The 25,923-nt window shown below is 39.9% G+C and overlaps 1 protein-coding gene across 4 annotated transcripts in view; it reads left to right on the plus strand.

The window, feature by feature from the left end:
• BLNK (B cell linker) overlaps window positions 1-25,923 on the plus strand; it is a 95,937-nt gene that overhangs the window by 46,490 nt on the left and 23,524 nt on the right. For 3 of the 4 annotated variants that reach the window (XM_064269539.1, XM_064269540.1, XM_064269538.1), the window contains 5 exons: window positions 159-199; window positions 3,687-3,843; window positions 4,865-5,028; window positions 17,992-18,073; window positions 19,375-19,446. In XM_064269539.1, the coding sequence (XP_064125609.1) occupies window positions 159-199; window positions 3,687-3,843; window positions 4,865-5,028; window positions 17,992-18,073; window positions 19,375-19,446 (516 nt within the window). The remainder of the gene's footprint in view (window positions 1-158; window positions 200-3,686; window positions 3,844-4,864; window positions 5,029-17,991; window positions 18,074-19,374; window positions 19,447-25,923) is intronic. The other variant, XM_064269541.1, reaches the window with a different exon arrangement.

Below are 25,923 nucleotides of genomic sequence, written 5' to 3' on the forward strand. Positions count from 1 at the left end.
GAATGAATATGACACAGCTGTAATAACCATCCAAAGACAAGTAAATGGAACCAGGAAGTCCAAAGGCAGGGAAGGTGAAGCAGGGTGTTTGTGCATGGGTGGAGCTGGCCAGCTGAGGTTCATGCTTGTGCATTCTCTGTTCCCACACACCGTTTCAGGGAGTGCTGCTGACGAAGAGGAACAGTGGTCAGATGACTTTGTAAGTATTTGCTCCTGGGACCAAAAAGGTGCTATTTCCACCAGGTAGTTTTAGTGGCTTATTTCTGAATTACATGCTTCTGGTTAGCTGCCCATTAGCTGCACATCACAGAGGAGAGAGGGCAGAGCTGGAAAGGCCACCTACAGACAAGGCAGCAATAACCTTCATAAAGGCAGACTTGGCCCAGCACTCACTACAGCCCAGGCCTTTGGCTAAGAGCTTTATGTGCTTTCTTCACTGAATCCGCACCACAGCCCTGTGAAGTAGGTATTCTTATCCCCGTGTTCAGCATACTCACCAGCAGAGCCAAAACACATGCAAAGATGTTAAAGGATTTCCGTATCAGTTGATAAATGGCCTCTGCCCTGAATTCCCCAGTGCCCTATCACCAGGGCCCCTGCCCAGGATCCCTGAACAAATCAACAACTAGAGTTAATGCCTGGCACATCAGGAGGCCTCCCAGACTCTCTTTACTGCCACAGTCAGTAAAAACAACAACAACGATGAGTTGCAATAGAGTTGATTCTGACTCATGGCAATCCCATGCGTTTCAGAGTAGAATTGTGCTTCATAGGGTTTTCAATGGCTGTGACCACTCAGAAGTAGATCACCAAGTCTTTCTTCTGAATTGCCTCTGGGTAGATTCAAGCTACCAACCTTTTGGTTAGTAGCCAAGCACTTACCACCTGGGGACTCCACTGTCAGTATCTGTGCCTTATTAGTTGATAAACATTTTGAATATCAGCCCTGTCCATTTTACAGACAAAGAAACCAAGGCATGAGGACTTTAAGTAACTTGTAGTTCCAAAATTCAAACCCAGACCCTCAGAACCAGGCTTTTAGCCACCAAGCTGCTTACTGTGACCAAGTGGACATAAGAAGAGCTCCAGGGACCACTGAGTGAGGCACTGGGATCTAAACATGACGACATGAGAGGGTTCAGAATTAACTGTCAACCTCTGTGAAGTAGCTCTGCAACACAGAGGAACCTGAAGGGGGCTGCTGTGGCCACTTCTCTCCTGGGGTGAGTCTTACAGGGACAAAACACCTGAAAGCTTTTCTTCACAATATACCCACTCCTTACTTACTGGCATGCTTCAGTTGCAAAGACCAGGTCATTATGTGAAAATCAGCATTATGCAGAAGTCGAGGATGACCACATCAGATCACAAAATGGAGGATGACTACATCATTACATAACTACCAAATTATATCATTACATAAATGTCAAAATGCATCATTATGTAACTGCCAAACCACTGAGAATCATGGCCCAACCAAGTTGATATATAACAATGACTATCACAGCCAACATTACTCTCACCTCGCACCACGGCGTTTATTACTGCCGGATGTCATTGTTAACGTGTAAAATAGTCAGATAGTAGATTTTTTACTGTTGTTGTAAATGAAAAACGCCTGATAACGAGATAGTCGATAAGTGAGGACTAGGTATAATGTCTTCTCATTGAACACAGATTAAAATCCAGGTTTGTTACTAAAGCCTCCAGACCTGATGAAATTGGACCCTGGTTGTGGAAACATGTGAGAGAAAAATTGCAGTGAATTTGACGTCCTAAAAAATTTCTTCACAATAATTATTTTTCTCTTTCATCAAATTCATCCAGAATGTTGGCCTGCTCCAATCTGGGAATTTTATATTCGGAAGAGATCCAAGAGGGTCACCACACCACCACACACCCTATTTCACAAATAAGGAAACTGAGGCCAAGAGAATGGAAATGACTTGCCCACCTTCACTCAATTCCCCAGGGGAATGAGAGCAATGCCCAGAATTGAGCCTGAGCCCATTGCAGCACCCTGCATAGCTGCAGGAGTTTTTTCAAAGGACTGGGAAAGAGTGTTCCTACTTTTCACCTGCAGGGAAGGAGTGGCCTCTCTCTAGTTGCTTGGCTGCAGAGCTCCTCCCAGGGCGCAGCCTCTACAGTGGCTGCGAATCCCCACTAGTGCTGCAGTTGCACCCCCTGCTGGATACACACACCTGGGCCACATCTGAAGCTCCGGAAAGAGGCTGGTCCACAACCAGGTGGAAACAAGAAAAGTGAGCTCACTGACTTGATTAAAAAAAAAAAAAGCACCCACTGGAGCCTTAGAAGACATTGGGAGCACAAAATAAAATCAGCCTGGAGAGGGAGAAAATGACTTGCCTCAACCAAAATTAAGATACTAGCTATAATAAGGGTTGAGTAAACAGTAACTCATAATTATTTTTATTTCAGTGGCTTTCCAGTGCACATAGAATAAAACCCAGGCTTGTCTCCAAAGCCTCCAGGCTTGACAACATCCAGCCCCTGCGGACTTGTGCGGACTTTCATAACATGTGCATACACCCCACCCAGGCCATGTTCAGCACATCCCAAAGCACCAGCCCCTCCTCAGTTCCCAGAACAGGCTAAGGCCCTGCCTACCTCAGGGATCTCAGGCTTATGGTTGTCGGGCAGGAGAAGGGAAGAGAAGGGAAGAAAGGAGAAACCAAACCACGTTTTCATTCTTCCTCACTTTGTTTCTCACTCAGCCCTCTTCAGGTTCCACCCTCCTGTTATTCTCATTCAACCCTCCTCCAGCCACCTCAGAAAAGCTCTCTCCTCATCCTCCTTTCGCTTTTCCTTATCCACCCCTTTCTTCTCCTCTCTGCCCATCTCCCTGCTGAATAAGGAGGAAAGAACAGTCCTCAGCCATTCATTCATGCATTCATTCATTCATGTCAAACATACTGAGTGCTTCTCATGTTTTAAGCCTTGAGAACATGACAATCAATAAAACAGTTATCACACTATACCTGCATCAGTGTTATAAAGTGCAAAATGAAAAAGGACAGGCCAAAAAGAAGGTGCATCATCCATTTATTGGACAATTGCGTATCAATCATGTATTGATCATCATGTACTGTCCAGAGTAGTGGGCAGAGGGGTTAGAGAATCTCTTGTGTCCTGAATCAAATATTTCCTCCACAAAATTTACACATATTATATATATATATATATATATATCTTCTACTGTTGTTCTTTGTCAACATACAGTGTTTCGGCCACCCTAAGGATCAAATAGTCCAAACATTCCCCCAGGATAGTACAGTAGTCAAGGTGATGATCTTTAGAGTCAGAAACGCCTGGCTTCAAATCCCAGCTTTGCCTCTTAAGAGCTGTCTAGCCTTGGATAAGTCAGCCTCTCTAAGCCTTGGTCTCCTCACCTGTACACTAGGGGAAGAGCTCTGCCTCCTAGAATAGGAATTATCCTGGACTAAGCACACATGGGAAACCCTGGTGGCGTAGTGTTTAACAGCTATGGCTGCTAACCAAAAGGTCGGCAGTTCAAATCCACCAGGTACTACTTGGAAACTCTATGGGGCAGTTCTACTCTGTCCTATAGGGTTGCTATGAGTTGGAATCAACTCGATGGCAATGGGTTTGGTTTTGGGGTTTTAAGCACACATGAGGAACACTGGGTCTGGTGTCTGCATTTCCAGGATGGTGATTATGAAAATCCAGACGAGCACTCTGACTCGGAGATGTACGTGATGCCAGCGGAGGAGAACGGGGATGACAGTTATGAGCCACCTCCAGTTGAGCAGGAGACAAGGACAGTTCAGCCAGCCCTGCCCTTTGCCAGGGGAGAGTATGTAGGTGAGGCCACCCCACAGACCCTTGGCACTCTGCCTGCCAGGCCACAGGGAAGGTGGGAACAGGCCCATGTTGCAGGGTGGGGGCAAATCTTGTTGCTGCCTGAAGACCCTCTGCCCACCTCCCTCCCATTATCACCACCTCCAAGCAGGTAATCGGGTCGCTCATGAATAATGGAGCCCAAGGTACAAAGCTTTTCAATCTGAGAGGAAGAAGTATCCTTCCTAAATCGGAATTATTGAAAACAGGAAAAAATAAAACAAGTACACCCCGATGGTTGCTTCCCCCAACTCCCAATAACCCCATGCGAAATCAACCCTGAGATTAATCCCCACTTCTTTTATTGCTCCCTGTGCACAAAATACCTAGAATATCTTTTAAGAAGTCTGTACAGACCAGCAGTAACATTCAAAGGTCCCAAGTTTGCTAACGCCACTCCTCCCTCTTACACCCACCAGACAACCCCACCTCACACTGGCTGGCCTCCTACAAACTGAGTCTAGACTGCATTTTTACCTGGGTGGGGGCAGTGGGTAAGAGTTGTTGGAGTAGGCCCCCAATTCATGGGCAACCTCATGTATTAACAGAGTAGAGATCCATAGAGTTTTCTTGGCTGTAATCTTTACAGAAGTAGTTTTCCAGGCCTTTCTTCCATGATGTCCCTGGGTAGGTTCAAACTACCAACCTTTAGGTTAGCAGCCGATTTCAAACCCCTTGTGCCACCCAGGTTCCTAACCCCCCAGGCATACGTATGCTTAACATCTTCTGTCTACTCATTTGTTAGGATGCCATATTGTCAGCCTTACTTAGTCCGTGAGGCTCCTCACTCCCCTGGGAGGAGGTTTTAAGGGAGACATTATTTTTATAATGTAAGTCAATGGGTAGTTGAAATATTTGGCTAATTAACAGCTAGTAATTTTTGGCTACAGAGATGCTGGTGGTTTTATATTTTCTAGATCTTAGTTGGCTTCAACCCAGAGAATGATCCAGAGCTTCATTTGTCTTATGTTTTTTTCCTTTCAAGACAATCGCTCAAGCCAGAGGCAGTCTCCACCCATCAGCAAGACACTTCCCAGCAAGCCCAGCTGGCCCTCATCAAAAGCAAGGCTCTCCTCCACTCTGCCATCCCTCACTTCTCTTCAGAAACCTCAAGTCCCACCCAAACCCAAAGAGCTCCTTGAAGATGAGGTAAACTAAATCTATCCCAAAGACCCCCCCAGAGGATTAAATAAGAGAACATATATACAGCACTAGATACAATGCCTGATACCTAAAGGGGCTTAATATATGTTGGATTTCTTTCTAGTATATTCTAAATTTTTTTTTTTAAAAAAAATCCTGATGTCTAGCTTCACCTGGAAACTGAAGATGTGCCAACACTGGGCCAGCTGTGGCCTCAAACCAACTGATCCTCTTGGCAACCCTCTAGCTCAGCTGTGAATTCTCGATTCCTTTTCCTGTTTGCCATAGTCCCCACCACTCACACAGCACATACACCCTTACCATCCTTCTCCCATAAGCATTGTAGTTTACACACCCTTACCATCCTTCTCCCATAAGCATTGTAGTTTACGACACCTGCTCTAGGGACACTTTGAGTACGAACATCAGCAGACTTAAAAGGAGAAAGTGTGGCTTGTCCATACTTGCTCTGTCAGTTGGAGAGGTGATGCTGTGCTTTCAGGGTAGGATTAGGGTGCTGGGGAGAAGATGAACAGCGGACAGGGGACAGGGTGCACAGACCAGATGTTAGGGTTTCACTGTGAATTCTTTCAACATTCGGCAAATTCACATGAAGATATAAATTCAGACACAGAATACAAATTAATACCGTGGATTACGTAAGGTTCTCCATTTCTGAGAATAACCGAGGATGGACTCCAGTGAGGCAAGTGAGAGTTTTGCTAATAACTGCCTTGTGAAAGTGGCTCAGCCAAGTCTGAACCAGTGCGAAAAGGAGAAGTTTAAAGGAGGCTGCATTATGGAATGGGCAGATAGAGAATGGAGATAAGAAAGAGGTTTTTGGGGGGGTTGTTTGTTTCCTTTAAAGCCAGCATTAGGAGCCCTCGTGGAGCAGTGGTTAAAACTCTCGGCTGCTAATCCAAAGATTGGCAGTTCAAACCCACCAGCCACTCCGTGGGAGAAAGATGTGGCAGTCTGCTTCCATAAAGATTTACAACCTCGGAAACCCTGTGAAGCAGTTCGACTCCATCCTATAGGGTTGCTATGATTTCGACTATAAGTCAGAATCAACTCAAAAGCTGGTTTTGGTTTAAGAAGCCAAAAAAAAAAAAAAAAAGAGCCCATTGCCATCTAGTCAATTCCAACTCATAGTGACCCTATAGAACAGAGTAGAACTGCCACATAGGGTTTCCAAGGAATGCCTGGTGGATTAGAACTGCCAACCTTTTGGTTAGCAGCTGAACCCTTAACCACTATGCCACCAGGGTTTCCTTGGTTTAAGAAGGTAGGTGTTACTATAAGAATTCAACAAAATAATGTATGTAAAGCTGTTAAATGCTCACAAGAGTTGTAATGAGGAAGAAACTCATGCGGGCATTTAATAGCTAATCAAAATGATTCTTGATAAGTAATACAGTGTGGAGCAACGGGAAAGTGAAAATAAGATGAATCCCCACGTGTCTTAGTCATCTAGCGCTGCTATAACAGGAATACCACAAGTGTATGGCTTTAACAAAGAGAATTTTATTCTCTCACAGTCCAGTAGGCTAGAAGTCCGAATTCAAGGCACGGCTCCAGGGGAAGCCTTTTTCTCTGTGGCCTCTGGAAGAAAGTCCTTGTCATGCATCAGTCTTCCCTTGGTCTCTCCTTGGTCTGGGAGCATCTCGGCACAGGAACCTTAGGTCCAAAGGTCGCTCTCTGCTCCCAGCACTGCTTTTCTGGTGGTATGAGGTCCCCAGGTCTCTCTTCTCGCTTCTATACTTTTTATACCTCAAAAGAGATTGGCTTAAGACACTATCTAAGCTAATCTTGTGGACCTCATCAATATAACTGCCACTAATCCATCTTATTACATCATAGTGACGGGATCTACAACACATAGGGAAATCATATCAGAAGATAAAATGGTAGGCAATCATATAATCATACAAGGGAATCATGACTTAGCCAAGTTGACAGATATTTGGGGGCAACACAATTCAATCCATGACACCATGGCACTCCTATCTTTCGAATCTGTAGTCTTGGGGGAGGCAAACATGTAAACACCTACGGCAGGTGTCTTAGTACTGAAAACATCTAAACATTGGAGTTAATCTAAGATGATTTTAAAAACAATCATCTATTTACTTTTAAAGCACATCACTGTAATAACTGAAGAAGGATTTGTAATATTGTATAAGCTACAGTGGTAGAATAATATACCTGATTTCAAAAGATCAATCACTAATATCACTACAGTCAAGTTTTTGTGATACACACATAGGATAATGGAGTTTATATTAAAATATTGCTGCAATTTCAAGGTGGTCTTGTCAGTATACGAATTGTGATAATTCTTGATTATTTATTTACTTTTGGCAATTAACAACTATTTTAAAATATTGAATTACAATGCTGGAAATATACATTATATATCCCCTCTCCTCAGGCCATCTAATGGCAGAGAGAAGACTACAAACAGAATTTGTTCGGATTGGACCAAATGGTTTTGTTTGTTTGTTTTTCCCTACCATTGCTCTTTAGGACTTAAAATTTCTCCACTCCAGAAATATTATTATTCTAAATAGGTCAGTTTTTAGACATTTCAGATAAAAAAAAACCTTCCACTGTAATCTAGTACTGCAGAAAAAAAAAAAAAAACTAGTGTAAAATAGAGAATTCAGAAAAAGGAATTCTGAGGTGGTGAAGTAGGGAAACGAAACCTTGGTGGGGCATGGTGCTTCCAACTTATAATACCTGAATCATCCATTATATCTTCTAATACAATTCGAGTATTATTGCTGATTGCCAATACCAATGTTACATGTTCAGATATAAGATATTTGAGAATTTTGTTGACTATAGGCTTTGAGAGGGTGGGCACATCTCCCTGGGGGATGACCCTCTCCTTTCACAGAAACCAGACTTTGGGAGCAAATAACCCCTGGATCTGATAACATGTCAGTCTGGCTACAAGCTATTCCAGAGAAGTGGATCCATGGAACCAAAAGGAATACCAAAAGGAACACCACAGCCAGTCAACATCCCCACTATTCGATGCTGCTAAACCAGCCTCTTCCCAGCCCTGGATACTGATCAGTCGATTTCATTTCAACTCAACCAGGCTATGGACTGCCTAGGCACTGGAAATACAAATACAGAGAAGGAAGAGGCTCTGTCCTTTAGGAGTTCACAGTTTAACACAGTCAGGCCAGGGACACAACAGAGGGGAGGAACAGGTCCTTTGTGCCACAGAATAGGACCCTGATTGGCAGGATCCAGGAAGGCTTTTGATGATTCAGCTATTTACACCAGGGCATACAATATAGAAAAGTGTAGAGCAAAGATTTCCACCTAGGTCTGTTTGATTCCAAAGCCTAATATCTTTTAGCCAAATCATCTCTAAATATGACTCCAAGATTGAGATGTTGTGTGAATAAAGCCACCTGGTGCCTCTTGGTTAGACTGGAAGATGAAGAAAGAGATGAGAAATAGCAATTTAGTGAAGAGAAGGTAGAAATAAGACAGAAAGAGGGGGAGAAGGAAAGAAGGTACTGGAGGGTGGTGGATAAGAGTATGGGCACTGGATTCTTTAACTGTCTGGGTTCAAATCCTGGCCCTGCCACTTTTAACTGTGAGAGCTTGAGCAAGCTACTTAACCTCTCTGTGCCTCCGTTTCCTCATCTTGAAATGGGGCTGATAGCGGATTGTTATAAGGATTAAGTGAGATAGCACATATAACATACTTTGAAGAGCACCTGGCACATATCAAGGGCTCAATAGATGTTTGTTTTTTCTTTCTGAGTATCCATCTTGGTTACCCACCAGGGCAAGTTGTAAAAACCACTTTTGAGAACTGATACTTCACTTGCCTCTTATTGAAGTAACATTAGTCCCTTCCAACATTTATGACTGATTATCATCAAAGGTGCGAAGACAATTAATGTGAGAAAGAATAATTTTTTCAACATATGGTCCTAGGACAACTTGATATCCACATGCAAAAGAATTAAGGTGAAACTCTACATCACACCATGTACAAAAATTAACTAAAAATGAATCACGAGGCAGGACAAGATGGCAAAATGAGCAGATGCTCTCATTTACTCCCCCTAGCAAGTAACCCACTGAAGAACAAAGAAAAAGAAGCACATACTGAAACCTCAGAACTCTGGATGGCAGCTGAGGTGCTGGAGAGTTGGGGCGAGTCCAGAAGTGAGGGAGAAAAGGAGCAGGGATGGCACAGAAGCTGGGAGAACCTATCTGCTAACTTCTGGAGCACTTGTTCATCACTGCCATTTTGGGATGGGACTGGGCAACATCACAAACAGGGAACACAGAAAGGGAGATAATCTGAGGAAACTGTAGCCTGATTTTTTAACGTGGCGCAGATTGGCTATGAGACTTCGTGAGCCACACAACTGGGAGAAGGTGAAGGGAGGCCATGGTGCTGCGAGGGAGTGCTGTTGAATCTCACTGAAGCCCAAGACAGATGGGCACTAGGGCCAAGAGGAACTGTAAAAGCAGCAGGGCAAGGGGATACTTCAGATGGCTTCCTGCCACAGGAGGACACCATAGGAAAGCCTGTGCAGGAGTGCCCACGAGGGAGAGACACAGCTCCCCACCTTTGCTACATGAAAGTTGATCCCTACTGCTATGTCAGCATCTGCAACCAGCTAAACCACGCCCTCCTGCATGCACACTGAATTCCAGAGTTCAAGCATCTAGAACTCCTAAATCAGCACTGAAAAAAACTAAGGATACAAGTGCCTTCTAGTGATTCTTAGGAGAACATACCTGGCCCACTGTTACTGGATCAATTCTGACTCATGGAGGCCCTACGGGGTAGAGTGGAGCTCCCCTGTGTGGTTTCCAAGGCTGTGAGCCTTTGTGGAGGCAGGCTGTCACATCTTTCTCCAAAGAGTGGCTGGTAAGTGTAGGTCCTGGCCTTTCAGTTGGCAGCCAGGCACATGGCTGCTGCACCACTAGGGTACCCAATCAGAAAATTTTCCCATAAAATCAGAATACAAAATTTAAAGTAAAAAAAAAAAAAAGGCCAAAGTTCAACAAAAAATAGTAAAACACACAAAATCAAAGAGAAGAACCAATCAAAAGCAAAACATGAAGAAAATGAAGTTTCTCCTATGGAGGCCAGACTAACAGAACAAATTTAAAATTTTCAGACTTTGGTGCTAACTATGTTTAAGAAAACAAAAAGTGCACAGAAAACAAATTAATGGAGATAGGGAAACAAATGGAGGAACAAAATAAGAGACTCAACAAGGAAATTGAAAACATTTAAAAAAGAGAGAGAACTACTGGAACTGAAGAATAAAGCAACTAAATTAGAAAAAGCAAGAGAAACACTTAGAAACAATAGAGTCGAACAGACAGAAGATGGAATAAATGAACTAGGAGACAAAATAACTGAACTTATCAAGTCTCAAGGGAAACAAGAGAAAAGAACAAAGAAAAGCAAACTCAAATGGAAATATGGGATTTGATTAAGAAATCTAACATTAGAATTACTGGAATCCCAGAGTAACATGACAAGTGAGTGGAGTGGACACTTCCATTCTAAAGGCATGGAAACAATTTTCCAGGAGATAATCAGAGAGAATTTCTCAGATCCGAACAAAGAACCACGCCTGCAAATACACAAATCCCAATTAGAAACACAAAAAAATCAACTCCACACCATATCCTAATAAAGTTCTTGAAAACCAAACACAAGGAGAGAATTCTGAAGCAAGAAGAGAAAAATGCAATGTAACATACCAAGAACCTTTCATAAGAATCAGTGTGGCTTTCTTCCCAGAAACTTTAGAGGCCAGAAGACAATGAAGCGACATATATAAAATACTTAATGAAAACAATTGCCAACCAGAAATTCTCTACCCAGCAAAGTTGTCATTCAAAAATGGAGAAATCAAGATATTCCCAAACAAACAGAAGTTCTGGGAATTTGCCACTACCAGACCAGCTTTACAAGTATTACTCAAGGGAGGACTTCAGATGGAAAGGCAAGAGCATTAAATAAATACTTGTATCTATAACGGGAGAAAAAATAAAAGAGAGAGAGAGAGATCTCCAAAAAACACAACAATGTGGGCAATCATAAGGACCAAGTATATGATATTTTCAGGAAATGAACTCAATAATTAAATCCTGCAAACAACACAATATCAAGTTTGTAAGAAATAAGTACAAAGTAAACTTATCAAATATAGGTTGTATATTGATGTTAATGGAAGCACAACAACAGAAAAAGGGGGGAGGAACATATCAGGAATAAATTTATTATGCTAAGGTTTTATATTAACTGTTGCTCACATATTAAACATTGTTATAATTATAAGTTGTATAATGTGATATATGTGGTAACCCCTAAGAAACCATTAAGAAAAAACATTGAGAAGAAGGAAGAAAGTAAAAAGGCTCACCACAAGAGAGCAGCCAAATACAAACAAAAACAAAAATCAGAATGAAAAAACAAAGAAGATATGAAATACTCGCAAAACAAATAGCAAAACAAGTGAGGCAGACATTTCATTTCCAGTAATAACCTTAAATGGTCTAAGTGCCCCCATACAAAAGGCAGAGAGTGGCAGAATGGATTAAAAAATATAATCCATTCTTTTGCTGTCTACAAGAAACACACCTTAGACATAAGGACACAAACTGACTGAAAAGAAAAGAATGCAGAAAAATATTCCATGCAACCAGCAAACAAAAAAGAGCAGAGGTGGCCATGCAGTTATCAGATAAAATATAATTTAAACCAAAATCTATTACAAGAGATAAAGAAGGACATTACATAATAATAAAAGGATCAATCCAGCAAGAAGACATAACAATTATATATATATATGCACCTAACAGTAATGCTCAAAAATACATGAAACAAGTACTGACTAATGTGAATGGAGAAATAGACAACACCACAATAATAGTAGGGGACTTTAACGCTCCACTTTCAATTACAGACAGAACATCTAAAAAGAAGATCACTAAGAACACTGAGAACTTAAATAAAACCACAAGCCAATTGGACCTAATGGACATATACAGAACACCCTATCCTGCATCAGAATGGGGCACATGGATCATTTTTCAGAATACATCATAATAGATACAAAACAGCTCTTGACAAATTTAAAAAGATTGAAATCATACAAAGCATCTTCTCTGACCATAACAGTATGAAGCTAGAAATCAACAACAGAAAAATATGGAGGAAAAAAAAAATACATGGAAACTAAATAATACACTACTAAAAAAACTATTGGGTCATAGAAAAAATCAAAAGTGAAATTAAAAAATTCCTTGAATCAAATGAAAATAAAAGCACAATGTATCAAAACATTTGGGACACAGCAAAAGCAGTACCCAGAAGGAAATTCATAGCAGTAAATGCCTACATTAAAAAAGAAGATCCAAAATCATTAACTTAAACTGACAACTTGAACAAATAGAAAAGAAAGAAGCCGAAAGCTACCAGGAAAAAAAAAAAAGAAAGAAAATAATAACAATCAGGGCAGAAATAAATGAAATAGACAAGAGTAAAACAATAGAAACAATCAACAAAACCAGAAGTTGGCTCTTTGAAAGGATTAATAAAATAGACAAACCACCGGCTAGATTGACAAAAAAAAAACAGAAGAGGCAAATAACCAAATTAAGAAATGAAATTTGTGACATTACAACCAATTCAACAGAGATAAAAAAAATCATAACTGATTACTATGAAAAATTGTATTCCAACAAATTTGAAGACCGAAATGAAATGGACAAATTCCTAGAAACACACTACCTACCAAATTAACACAAATGGAAGTAGAAACTTTAAACAGACCCATTATGAAAAAAGAGATTTACGAAGTCATTTAAAAAAAAAACTGCCAACAACAAAGAAGACCAGAACCAGGTGGCTACACTGGAAAATTCTACCAAACATTCAGAGAAGAGTTGAGATCAATCCTACTCAATCTCTTCAAAAACACAGAAGAGGAAGGAGCGCTACAGAACTCTTTCTATGAACCCAACATAACCCTGAAAGCTAAACCAGGTAAAAACCCCAGCCACTGCTGTCGAGTTGATTCCAATTCATAGCGACACCACAGGGTTTCCAAGGCTGTAAATCTCTACAGAAGCAGACTGCCACATCTTTCTCCCATGGAGCCACTGGTGGTTTCAAGCCTCCAACCTTTCAGCTAGCAGTCAAGCGCCTTAACTACTGCATCACCAGGGCTCCTTAAACCAGGCAACGACATCACAAAAAAAGAAAATTACAGACCAACATCACTTATGAATATAGATGAAAATTTTTTCAACAAAATTCTGGCCAACTGACTTCAGCAACATATCAAAAAATCATACACCATGATCAAGTGGGATTCATAACAGGATTACAAGGGTGGCTCAACATTAGGAAATCAATCATTGTAATCCACCACATAAATAAAACAAAGGAAATGAACCATGTGATCATATCAACTGATGCAGAAAGGCAGTTGATAAAATTCAACACCCTTTCCTGATAAAAACTCTCAGCAAAATAGGAATAGAAGGGAAATTACTCAACATAATTAGGGGCATATATGCAAAACCAAAAGCCAACATTATATATGATGGAGAAAAGCTGAGAGACTTCCCTTTGAGAACGGGAATGAGACAAGGCTTCCCATTATCACCACTTTTACTCAGCATTGTACTGGAAGTCCTAGCCAGAAGAGTAAGACAAGAAATAAAAGGTATTCAAATCAGGAGGAAGTAAAACTATCTCTATTTGTAGATGACATGATGTTATACATAGAAGACCCTAAAGATTCCACAAGAATGCTGCAGGAACTAATAGAAGAATTTAGCAATGTTGCAGTGTACAAGGCCAACACACAAATAGCAGTTGGATTCCTCTACACTAACAGAGTACTCTGAAAAAATAAGTCAAGAAAGCAACACCATTTACAATAGCCCCCAAATCAATGGAATTAACCTAATCAGGGACATAAAAGACTTATACAATGAAAATTATAAAATAATACTACAAGAGAGTAAAAGAAACCTACAAAAAAATGGAAAGATACCCCGTGCTCATGGATTGGAAGACTTAATATAGCAAAAATGTCGACTCTACTTAAAGTGATATATAGATAAAATGCAATCTCGATACAAATCCCCACAACATTCTTAACTGAAATGGAAAAGCTAATGACCAACTTTATATGGCAAGGAAAAAAAACCCAAAAGAATACTGAAGAAAAAGAACAAAACAGGAGGCCTCACACTCCCTGATATCAAAATATACTACAACCCACTGCCGTCGAGTCGATTCCAACTCATAGCGACCCTATAGGACAGACTAGAACTGCCCCGTAGAGTTTCCAAGGAGCGCCTGGTGGATTAGAACTGCCAACCTCTTGGTTAGCTGCCTAGCACTTAGCCACTATGCCACCAGGGTTTCCAAAATATGCTATACAGCCACTGTAATCAAAACAGCCTGTTATTGGTCCAGGCATAGACACATAGACCAATAGAAGAGAACTTAGAACTCAGAATTAAACCCAGCCATCTATGGACAACTGATTTTCAACAAGGGGTCAAAGTCCATTCAGTGGGGCAGAAACCATCTCTTTAATAAACGGTGCTGGCAAAACTGGATATCCACCTGCAGAAAAATGAAACAGAGCCCATATCTCACATAATATACAAAAACTAACTCAAAATGGATTAAAAACCTAAATGTTAAACCTAAAGCCATAAGATTCTTGGGAATCTTTATTTGATCTTTTGAACAAATAGAATAAAACATAACAACAAATGTGTGACTAGAATAAGACAAAATAGATAAATGGGACCTCATAAAAATTAAAAACTTACGCTCATCGAAACAAAAGAGTAAACAGATAATCTACAGACTGGGAAAAAATCTTCAAAAATGACTTACCCAATACAAGTCTAATCCCTAAAATCTATAGAAAACTGCAACAATTCAGCAACAAAAAAGACAAACAACCCAAACACAAAATGGGCAAATAACATGAAAAGAACCTTCATCAAAGAGGACATCCAAGCCGGCAACAAACATATGAAAAGATGTTCATGATTATTAGCCATTGAACCCATTGTCGTCAAGTCGATTCCAACTCATAGCAACCCTATAGGACAGAGTAGGACTGCCCCATAGGGTTTCCAGGTCTGTAAATCTTTATGGAAGCAGACTGCTGCATCTTTCTCCTGTGATAAGTATCTATAAACAAACAAAACAAAATCCATTGACATCGAGTCAACTCTGACTCACAGCGACCCTACAGAACAGAGTACAACTGTCCCATAGGATTTCCAAGGAGTGGCTGGTGGATTCGGACTGCCGACCTTTTGGTTAGCAACCAAGCTCTTAACCACTGTGCCACCAGGGCTCCGGTAAGTATCTATAACCAAAACCAAACCCAGTGCCGTCGAGTTGATTCTGACTCATAGCGATCCTATAGGACAGAGTAGAACTGCCCCACAGAGTTTCCAAGGAGCGTCTGGTGGGTTCAAACTGCCGACCCTTTGGTTAGCAGCCGTAGCACTTAACCACTACGCCACCGGGGTTTCCATAAGTATCTATAGGTACATGTGAATACAAATATGTGGATGCAGGCACAAATATTCATTGACTTTTATACAAATAAGGATACTCCTCAGACATAACAACTTCCCAAGATTGGTCTTCTGGGTTTGAAAGCTTAGAACCGTAGTTTTATGGACAAATCAGTCAACTGGCATAACGTAGTTCACAAAAATCATGATCTGCATCCTAGTGAAGTAAGTAGCACCTGGGGTCTTAAAAGCTTGCGAGCAGCCATCTAAGATACAACTATTCACCAGGAGCAAAACACTAAGAAGGTAACCAAAAGCTCAGAGGAGAAATAAGTCTACAAGAGCCATGACCTCATCTACCCTGAGACCAGAAGAACTAGACGGTGTCCGGCTACCACTGACCATTCTGACCAGGGTCACCAAATATGATTCCAGATAGAATGGGAGAAAAATGTGGAGCAGAACTCAAATTCTTAAAAAAAAAAATTTTTTTAACCAGACAAACTGGAACAGTAGAGAACAGAGGACTCCCTGAGACTCACCTTCAGACACTCTAACCTAGAACCGAGCCTATCGCCTGAGATCACCTTTTAACAAAACAGCAGAGGGGCACACAAAATAAAGGATATTACCCATAAGATCTGTGCACTACTTAAAAGCCATCTGTATGAGATCAAAAAGGTCATTAGTTACCCAAAAGCAAAGATGAGAAGATAAGAGGGCAGGGAAACTAGAGTACTGGAAAGGGAACAAACAGAACATAATGAAAGAGAATGTTGGCACATTGTGATAAATGTAACTAAACAATTTGTGCAGAAACTGTCAAATGGGAACCGAACTCGCTGTGTGAACTTTCACCAAAAACTCAAAAGATATTAATTTTAAAAAATGGGTCATAGACCTAAATGTAAGAGCTAAAACTACAAAACTCTTAGAAGAAAACAGGAATAAATCTTAGTGACACTTGGGTCAGGCAATGGTTTCTCAGACACAACATCAAAAGCACAAGCAACAAAAGTAAAACAAAAAAGATAAAATACTTCATCAAAATTTAAAGCTTCTGTGCTGCAAATGATACCATCATGAAAACGAAAAAAACGATCCACAGTATGGAAGAAAACATTTGCAAATCGTATATCTGATAAAGCACTTGTATATATGAGTCGGAATCAACTCGATGGCACTGGGTTTGGTTTTTGGTTTTTTATTAGAAATATTTAAAGAATTCTTATAACAATAATAAAAAGATGGTGGTGGAGGTGGTGGTCGTCGTCGTCATCAAGTTGATTCTGACTCAGAACTGCTCCATAGAGTTTTCAAGGCTGACCTTTTGGGATTGTCAGGCCTGTCTTCTCAGGAACCTCTAGGTGGATTAGAACCGCCAACCTTTTGGCTAGTAGTCAAGGGCTTAACCACTTTCACCACCCAGGGACTCCAGCCAAAAAAGATAAACCAATTTAAAAATGGGCAAAGGATTTGAATAGACATTTCTCTAACGAAGATTTACAAATGGCCAATACACACACAAAAAGATGCTCGACATCATTAACTATCAGAGAAATGCCAATCGAAACCACAGTGAGATACACTTCACACCCACAAGGATGGCTACAAAAAAAAAAAAAAGAAAAACAATATAACACGCGTTGTTGAGGATATAGAGAAATTGAAACCCTTGCACATTGCTAGTGGAAGTGTAAATTGGTGCAGCCATTTTGAAAACAGTTTGTTAATTCCTAAAAATGTTAAACATAGAGTTACCATAACCCCAAAAAATCAGTATGATCCAGCAATTCTCCTCCTAGGTAAATACCAAGAGAAATTAAAGTTTATGTTCACACAAAGACCTGTACCTGGATGCTCACAGCAGAATTATTCACAATAGCCAAAAGGTGGGAACAACCCAAATGTGCATGAACCGGTTAATGGATAAACAAAATGTGGTATATCCATACAGTGGCATATTATATGGCCATAAAAAGGAATGAACTTCTGATCCATGCTACAACATTTATAACTCTTGAAAACATTATGCTAAATGAAAGAAGTCACAAAAGACTACGTAGCGTATGATTCCATTTATATGTAATGTCCAGAATAGGCAAATCTAGAAAATGGAAAATAGATTAGTTATTGGAAGAAGGGGTGGTGTTGGGAAGAGAAGTGACTAATGGGTATAGGTTTCTTTAGGGAGTAATGAAAATCTTCTAAACTTAGGTTGTGGTGATGGTTCCACAACTCTGTGAATACACTTAAAACTAATTAATTGTATACTTTAAGTAGAGGAATTTCATAGTACGTGAATTATATCTCGATAAAGATTTTTTTTTTTAATCAAACTCTCCCATACAGAAAAATATGAATGTACAGCATTCCCCTCATTCATTTCTACATTTCTTTTAGGCTGATTATGTGGTTCCTGTCGAAGATGAAGATGAAAACTATATTCATCCCACAGAAAGCAGTTCGCTTCCATCTGAAAAAGGCAAGCATTTATAGCTTTAAGCACCTGAAAACTTCTAGCAGTTGATCGGGTCACCCAAGACTATTTCGTAGTAAACACTAATGGGCTCAGAAAGGTCTGTGTCTGGCCTCTCTCTGCTTGGTTTGTCGAGCAGAGAGCATCAGGGAGTGACCCATCTCTGCCTTTCATGGTCTTTCCCCTCCGTCGTCCTTCTGCGTTCATGATTTAATACTCCCATCTCTAATTGTGAAAGCACCTGGGTTCTTGTCTTCAGCTGTCCTTGCTTCCAGCGAATTTCTCAAAGAGCCTAGTGCCTCAGAAAGTCACAAGCCACTATACTGACATTACAAATGTTGCTCCAGGAGCAATTTCTGCTATATAATTTCTGCTAGGACTGAAAAAAATGAAGGAGTGAAACATGCTCTGGAGCTTACCTTGAAAACGTAGGTCTGCCTCAGGTCCATATTGTTTTATATGACAACAAATTCTGTTGCAAATAAATCATCTTGAAAAGCTACACATTTACTCTGGATAGACATAATCGCTATGAAGACTATAATCCCGTGCCTCTAGCCTCTTCAGGTAACAACTTGGAGGTAGCAGTGTTCAGCTTTTACTCTGCTGTCATGTAGTGACACTGTCCTGCACTCCCTAACTATTATCAACCGTTTCAAGACCCACCTGAATTCCTGAGCCACCCAGCATGAAGAAACAACAAACACACATTGTTGTTAGCTGCCACTGAGTGGAGAAAGAAACGCTGCTTGGTTGGGCCTGTACCATCCCCGTGATCAGCTGTGGATTGGACTGCTGTGATCCACAGGGTTTTCATTGGCTGGTATTTGGAAGCAGATCTCCAGACTTTTCTTCCGAATACACATTACCCATTCCTTCCCCCACCCCACAAAAACAAAAAAACACACAACATGAAATTCAAGAGAAGTGTGTATGCTGTATGTGGCAGGGGAGGGGGGCTGTTACTTTGCCTCCCCACCACCACTTTTGTTTCAGTACATTTCTCCTGATAAAAAACAAAACTCTTACATCTCCCAGCCCTCTGGTTAGGCAAATGAAATTTCTAGCCAGTTGGATTCACTTTAACAAAATCTCTGTATAAAAACAATTTGATTATTCCTTTTAATCCTAAATACATTCATTCTAAAGATGTTCCTTAGGTGATGTCTGCTTTTAATGGAGAATAAATTTGTGTCCAATTCTTTGGTCTGACCCATCATTTTCATAATGCATTTTTTCCACAAGTGTAAATTTCCTTCAGTGGGATACATCTGTAATCATTATATATGTATATTTGTGTTTTTAAGCTCCCATGGTGAACAGATCAACCAAGCCAAGTAACTCTTCAAAGCCAGCCTCTCCTCCAGAAACAGTTTCAGGTAAAATATACACGTGATTTGGGTTGGATTTAAAAAAAAAAAAAATTTATTGTGCTTTAGGTGAATGTTTACACATCAAATTAATTTTCCATTCAATAATTCATACACAAATTGCCCTGCGACATTGGTTGCAATCCCCTCAAAGTATCAGCATTCTCCCCATTTCCATCCTGGGTTCCCCATTTCCATTCATCCAGTTTCCTTTCCCCTCCTTGCCTTCTCATCTTTGCTTTTGTTGTAAGAAGCACAGTCTTCACAGGTGTTATTGCTTATTTTATACGTTATTTTGTTATTTGGCTGAAAGGTGGCCTCCAGAAGTGGCTTCACTTCCATGCTAGTGGGTTGTCTTAGGGTAATAGTCTCAGGGTTCCTCCATTCTCTATCAGACCAGTAAGCCTGGTCTTTTTTTATGAATTTGAATTTTGTTCTACATTTTTTACCCATTCTAACCAGAACCCTCTATTGTGATCCTGGCCAGAGTGGTCGGTAGTGGTAGCTGGACACCATCTAGTTGTTTTGATCTCAGGTTAGAGGAGGCTGTGGTTCATGTGGGCCATTAACACTTTGGACTAATTGCTTCCTTGAGTCTTCAGTTTTCTTCATTCTCCCTTGCTCCAGATGGGAAGACAGCAATATCTTAGATGGTGGCTCACAAGCTGTTAAGACCCCAGACACTACTCACCAAACTAGGATGTAGAATATTACCTTTATGAACTTTGTTATGCCAATTGTCCTAGTTGTCCCCCAAGATTATGGTCCTTAGCCTTTAAGCCCAGTAGCTCACTCCCACAAGGTGTTTGGTTATGTCTAAGAAGTTTCCTTGATTATGTCCCCTATGTGCTGGTGGCACAGCAGTTAAGAGCTTGGCTGCTAACCAAAAGGTCAGCAGTTCAAATCCACCAGCTGCTTCTTCAAAACCCTATGGGGCAGTTTTACTCTGTCCATTACATAGTATTTCATTGTATGAATGTACCACAGTTTGTTTATCCATTCATCCATTAATGGATACTTAGGTGGTTTCCCTCTATTTGCTATTGTGAATAAAGCTGCAATGAACATGGGTGTGCATATGTATATCTGTATCACAGCTGTTATCTCTCTAGGGTATATACAGGAGTGGGATTGCTGGATCGTATGGTATTTCTATTTCCAGCTTTTTAAGGACGCACCATACTATTTTCCATAGTGGTTGGACCAATTTACAGCCCCACAAGCAGTGTATAAGAGTTCCAATTTCCCCACATCAGTGCCAGCATTTTTTGTTTTCTGTTGTTTTGAACAGTGCCATTCTTGACGGGGTGAGATGGTATCTCATTATACTTTTTATTTTGCATGACCCTGGTGGCATAGTGGTTAAGAGCTACTGCTGCTAACAAAAAGGTCAGCTGTCTGAATCTACAAGGTGCTCCTTGGAAACACTATGGGGCAGTTCTACTCTATCCTTAGGGTTGCTATGAGTCAACACCGACTTGACGGCAACAGGTTTGGTTTTTGGTTACTAGCTGATGCTTGGTAGGTCAGCATTAAAAAAAAAAAAAAAAAGAACCTCAATGAGATGGATGGATTGGACTGCGGCTGCAACAATGGGCTCGAGCATAACAACGATTGTGAAGGTGGCACAGGACCGGGCAGCATTTCATTCTGTTGTACATAGAGGTGGTATGAGTCAGAACTGACTCAATGGCACCTAACTACAACAACAATAACTTACTGACATCAATTACATTAATCAGTTGTGCTACCACTACCCTTAATCGCTGTGAATTTTCCATTACATAAACAGAAATTCAGTGCTCCATAAGCAATAACTCCCCCTTTCCTCCCCCCTCCCACCCCTGGTAACCACTAATAAACTTTGATCTCTATACATTTGTCTGTTCTTATCTGTTTATATAAGTGAGGTCATACAATATTTGTCCTTTCGTGATTGACTTCTTTCATTCAGCAATCCATGCTTTAGCATGGATCACAACTTCATTTCTGTTAAGATTCTTTTTTACCTCAGATGGTTCTGTTGAAATGTCATCCATCTCATTTTTTATTTGGGTTATTTGCTTTTTCTCCTTCTTTTCCTTTGTCAGTTTGGCGAGAGTTCGTCGCTTTTATTGAGTCTTTCAAAGAACCAATTTCTGGTTTTGTTGATTCTTTTCATTGTTTTTCTGTTTTATGTTTCATTTATTTATGCTCTAATCTTTATTATTTCCTTTCTTCTGGTGGCTATGGGCTTCTTTTGCTGCTCTTTTTCTATTTGCTCAAGATGTTGGGTTAAGGTATTGATTTTGGCCCTTTCTTCTTTTTTGATTTGTGCATTCATTGCTTTAAATCGACCTCTGAGGGCTGCTTTTGCTGTGTCCTAAAGGTTTTGGTATGTTGTGTTTTCATTCTAGTTTGATCCTAGGAATTTATTTCATTTTTAATTTGTTCTATACCTAATGGTTTTTAAAAAAAAAAAAATTTTTTTAAGCAAGGTGTTTATTCAGTTTTCATGTGTTTGATTTTTTTCCCTTGTTCTTATCGATTTCTAATCTAATAGTGTTGTGATCAGAGAAGATACTTGGTATTATTCTGATGTTTTTTAATTTATTGAGGGTTGCTTTCTGGAGTAAAATATGGTCTATTCTGGAGAATGATCCATGTGCATTGGAAAAGAATGTATACTGTGCTTCTGTTGGGTGGGGTGTTCAGTGTATGTGTATGAGGTCAAATTGTTTGATTATGTTATTTAGATCTCCTGAATCTTTGTTGAGTTTCTTTCTAGTTGTTCTGTCCTTCATTGAAAGTGGTGTGTTAAAGATTCCTACCGTTATTGTGGAATTGTCTATTTCTGTTTTCAAAATAGTTAGTTTGTTTTATGTATTCTGGAGCTCTGTCATTGGGTGTGTAAATATTTATTATAATTATGTTCTCTTGGTGAATTGACCCTTTAAAAAATTTTTTTTTAGTCATTATATAATCCTTCCTTTTCTCTTATGCTGGATTTTGCCTTAAAGTCTACTTATTAAAGATTAGTATTGCCACTCCTGCTCTTTTTTTGGTTATTGTTTCCTTAATAATTTTTTTCCTTTCTTTAATTTTTAGCTTATTTTTATATTTGTGTCTAATGTGTGTCTTTTGTAGGTAACATATTGCTGGGTCATGTTTTTTTCATCCACTTTGTCACTCTCTGTGTCTTGACTGGTACATTGAAACCATTTACAATTATTGTAATTATCAATAGGTATGGATTTACTGTTGTCATGTAATTGTTATGCTTTTTTGGTGTGTGTTTGATGTTAACAGTTTCTTTGTTCCACTGAATTTTGTGTACTGAGTTTTTTGTTTGTTCATGGGTTTTCTTTCCTTTTTTTCATTGTTGTTTCTGTGTTTACTGAGTCTTTATTATTTTCTTCTCTTTTATTTTTAATGGGTAGATTTGTTAATTTTCTTTGTGGTTACCCTGAACTTTGTCTTCCTAAGTTTAAAACTGTCTTTTATTTCTTGATAGCACCTTGACTTTTCTCTCAGTATGGAAGTTCTGAAACCACACTCTTTTCCCCTTTTTTGTTTTGAAGTTGTCCTCATTTACAAATTGGCATCTCTGATTCTCTGATTTCAGTTTTGTAGCTTTATTTTGGAGCCTTGGTGGAGCAGTGGTTAAATTGCTCAGCTGCTAACCAAAAGGCTGGTGGTTCAAAACCACCAGCAGAAAATGTGGCAGTCTCTTCCATGGGAGAAAAATGTGGCAATCTGCTTCTGTTAAGTTTTACAGCCTTAGAAACCCTATGGGGGAGTTCTAGTCTGTCTTTCGGGTTTCTATGGGTTGGAATCAAGATGGCTATAGGTAGTAGGTTTTAACTTTATTTTACTTTTGAGAATTCTTTATCTGGATTGGTATCTGTCTTATGGCCTTGCATTATTCTCAATAGCAAAAAGATAGAAACAACATAAGTGCTTGTCAGCAGATGAATGGATAAACAAATTATGGTACATACGCGCAATACACACAACAACAAAGAACAAAGATGAATCTGTGAAACATCTCACACCATGCATGAGTCTAGAAGGCTTTATGCTAAGTGAAATAAATCAATCACAAAAGGATAAATATTATATAAAACCACTTTATTAAAACTCAAGAAAAGATCTACACACAGAAAAAAAACAATCTTTGATGGTTATGAGCGAGGGGAGGAGCGGGGAGGAGAAATCTCTAAGTAGATAGTAGACAAGTTTTAACATTGGTAAAGGGAAAGACAACACACAATACAGGGGAAGTCAGAACAGCTTAACCAAACAAAGTCTTAGACACTTCCTAGAAACATCCAATCACCTTGAGGGACCAAGTTACTGGGGCTAAGGGCTGGGGACTATAGTCTCAGGAGACATGTAGGTCAATTGGCATAACGTATTTCATAGAGATAATGTTCTGCATCCCACTTTGCTGAGTAGCGTCTGGGGTCTTAAAAGCTTGTGAGTGGCCATGTAAGTTACATCTATTGGCCCTGTCCCATTCAGATAAAAAGAGAATGAAGAAAACTAAAGACACAAGGAAAATATAGCCCATAGGACTAAAGGACCAAGGGAACCAGAGACTCCACCAGCCTGAGACCAGAAGAATTAGTTGGTGCCTGGCTATCACCAATGATTGCCCTGACAGGGAACACAACAGAGAGTCCAGGAGACAGCAGGAGAAAAACGTGGGAACAGAATTCAAATTCATGTAAAAAGACCAGACTTAATGATCTGACAGAGACTGGAAGAACCTCCAAAACTATAGTCCCCAGATGTTCTGTTAACCCAGAACTGAAATCATTCCCGAAGCCCACTCTTCAGACAAAGATTAGACCGGACTATAAAACAAAAAATACACATAAGGAATGTGCTTTTTAGTTCAACCAGATATATGAGATCCTGTCCAAAACCAGGATGAGAAGGCAGAAAGGGACAGGAATTGGTTGAATGGACACAGGGAACCTGGGGTGGAAAAGGGGAATGTGCTGTCACATTGTAGGATTGCAACCAACATGACAAAACAATATGTGTTTAAATTTTTGAATGGGAAATTAAGTTAGGCTGTAAAATTTCACCTAAAGCACACACACAAAAAAAGATATTTCATACATAGGATTTCTCTGGTAGCAGTTTGGGGTTATGAGGAAGACATCAATAGGATTTCAGTTTTTTGTAACTGTTAAATACAAAGAAAACCAAATAAAACTTACCTTAAACCTAAAAAAAAAAAATATTTCAAAGGGCAGTTTGAGAAGACAAAGTAAAATATTATAATAAAATGTGCAAATACCCAGAGTTGGAAAATCAAAAGGGAAGAATGCTCTAGAGGGAATTATGCTGAGTGAGTTTCTCAAGGTGAAAGTACTGAAGAAAGAATTCAAGCCTCGAGGTGCAATATTGAAGGATTCTATGGGCAAAATATTGAATGACACAGGAAGCATCAAAAGCAAATGAAAGAAATACACAGTCACTGTACCAAAAAGAATTGGTTGACATTCAACAATTTCAGGAGGTAGCATATAATCAAGAACTGATGTTATTGAAGGAAGAAGTCCAAGCTGAACTGAAAGTACTAGCGAAAAACAAGGCTCCAGGAATTGATGGAATACCAACCAAGCTGTTTCAACAAATGGATGCAGTGCTGGAGGTGCTCCCTTGCCTGTGCCAAGAAATTTGGAAGACAACTGACTGGAAGAGATCCATATTTGAGGCCATTCCAAAAACAGGTGATTCAACAGAAAGTGGAAATTATTGAACAATATCATTAGTATCAAACGCAAGTAAAATTTTGCTGAAAATCATTCAAAAGTGTTGAAGAAGTATATCCACAGGCAGCTGCCAGAAATTCAAGCCAGATTCAAAGAGGATGCAGAATGAAGGATATCATTGCTGATGCCAGATGGATCCTGGCTGAAAGCAGAGAATACCAGAAAGATGTTTACCTGTGTTTTACTGACTATGCAAAGGCATTGAACTGTGTGGATCATAACCAATTACGGATAATATTGTGAAGAACAGGAATTCCAGAACACATAATTGTGCTCATGAGGAATCTGTACAAAGACCAAGAAGGAGTCGTTTGAACAGAGCACGGGGGGATACTGCATGGTTTAAAATCAAGAAAGGTATGCATTAGGGTTGTATCCTTTCATCATACTTATTCAATCTGTATGCTGGGTAAATAATCTGAGAAGCTGGACTATATGAAAAAGAAAGTGGCATCAGGATTGGTGGAAGGCTCTAACAACCTGCAATATGCAGATGACAAAACCTTGCTTGCTGAAAGTGAAGACAACTTGAAGCACTTGCTGATGAAGATCAAAGATTACAGCATTCAGCATGGATTACACCTCAACATAAAAAAAACAAAAATCCTCACAACTGGACCATTAAGCAACATCATGACAAATGGAGGAAAAGATTGAAGTCGTCAAGGATTTCATCTTACTTGGAGTCACAAACAACGCCCACGGAAGCAGTCAGGAA

The sequence above is a fragment of the Loxodonta africana genome, chromosome 16 (assembly GCF_030014295.1).
Source record: "Loxodonta africana isolate mLoxAfr1 chromosome 16, mLoxAfr1.hap2, whole genome shotgun sequence".
Taxonomy (NCBI): domain Eukaryota; kingdom Metazoa; phylum Chordata; class Mammalia; order Proboscidea; family Elephantidae; genus Loxodonta; species Loxodonta africana.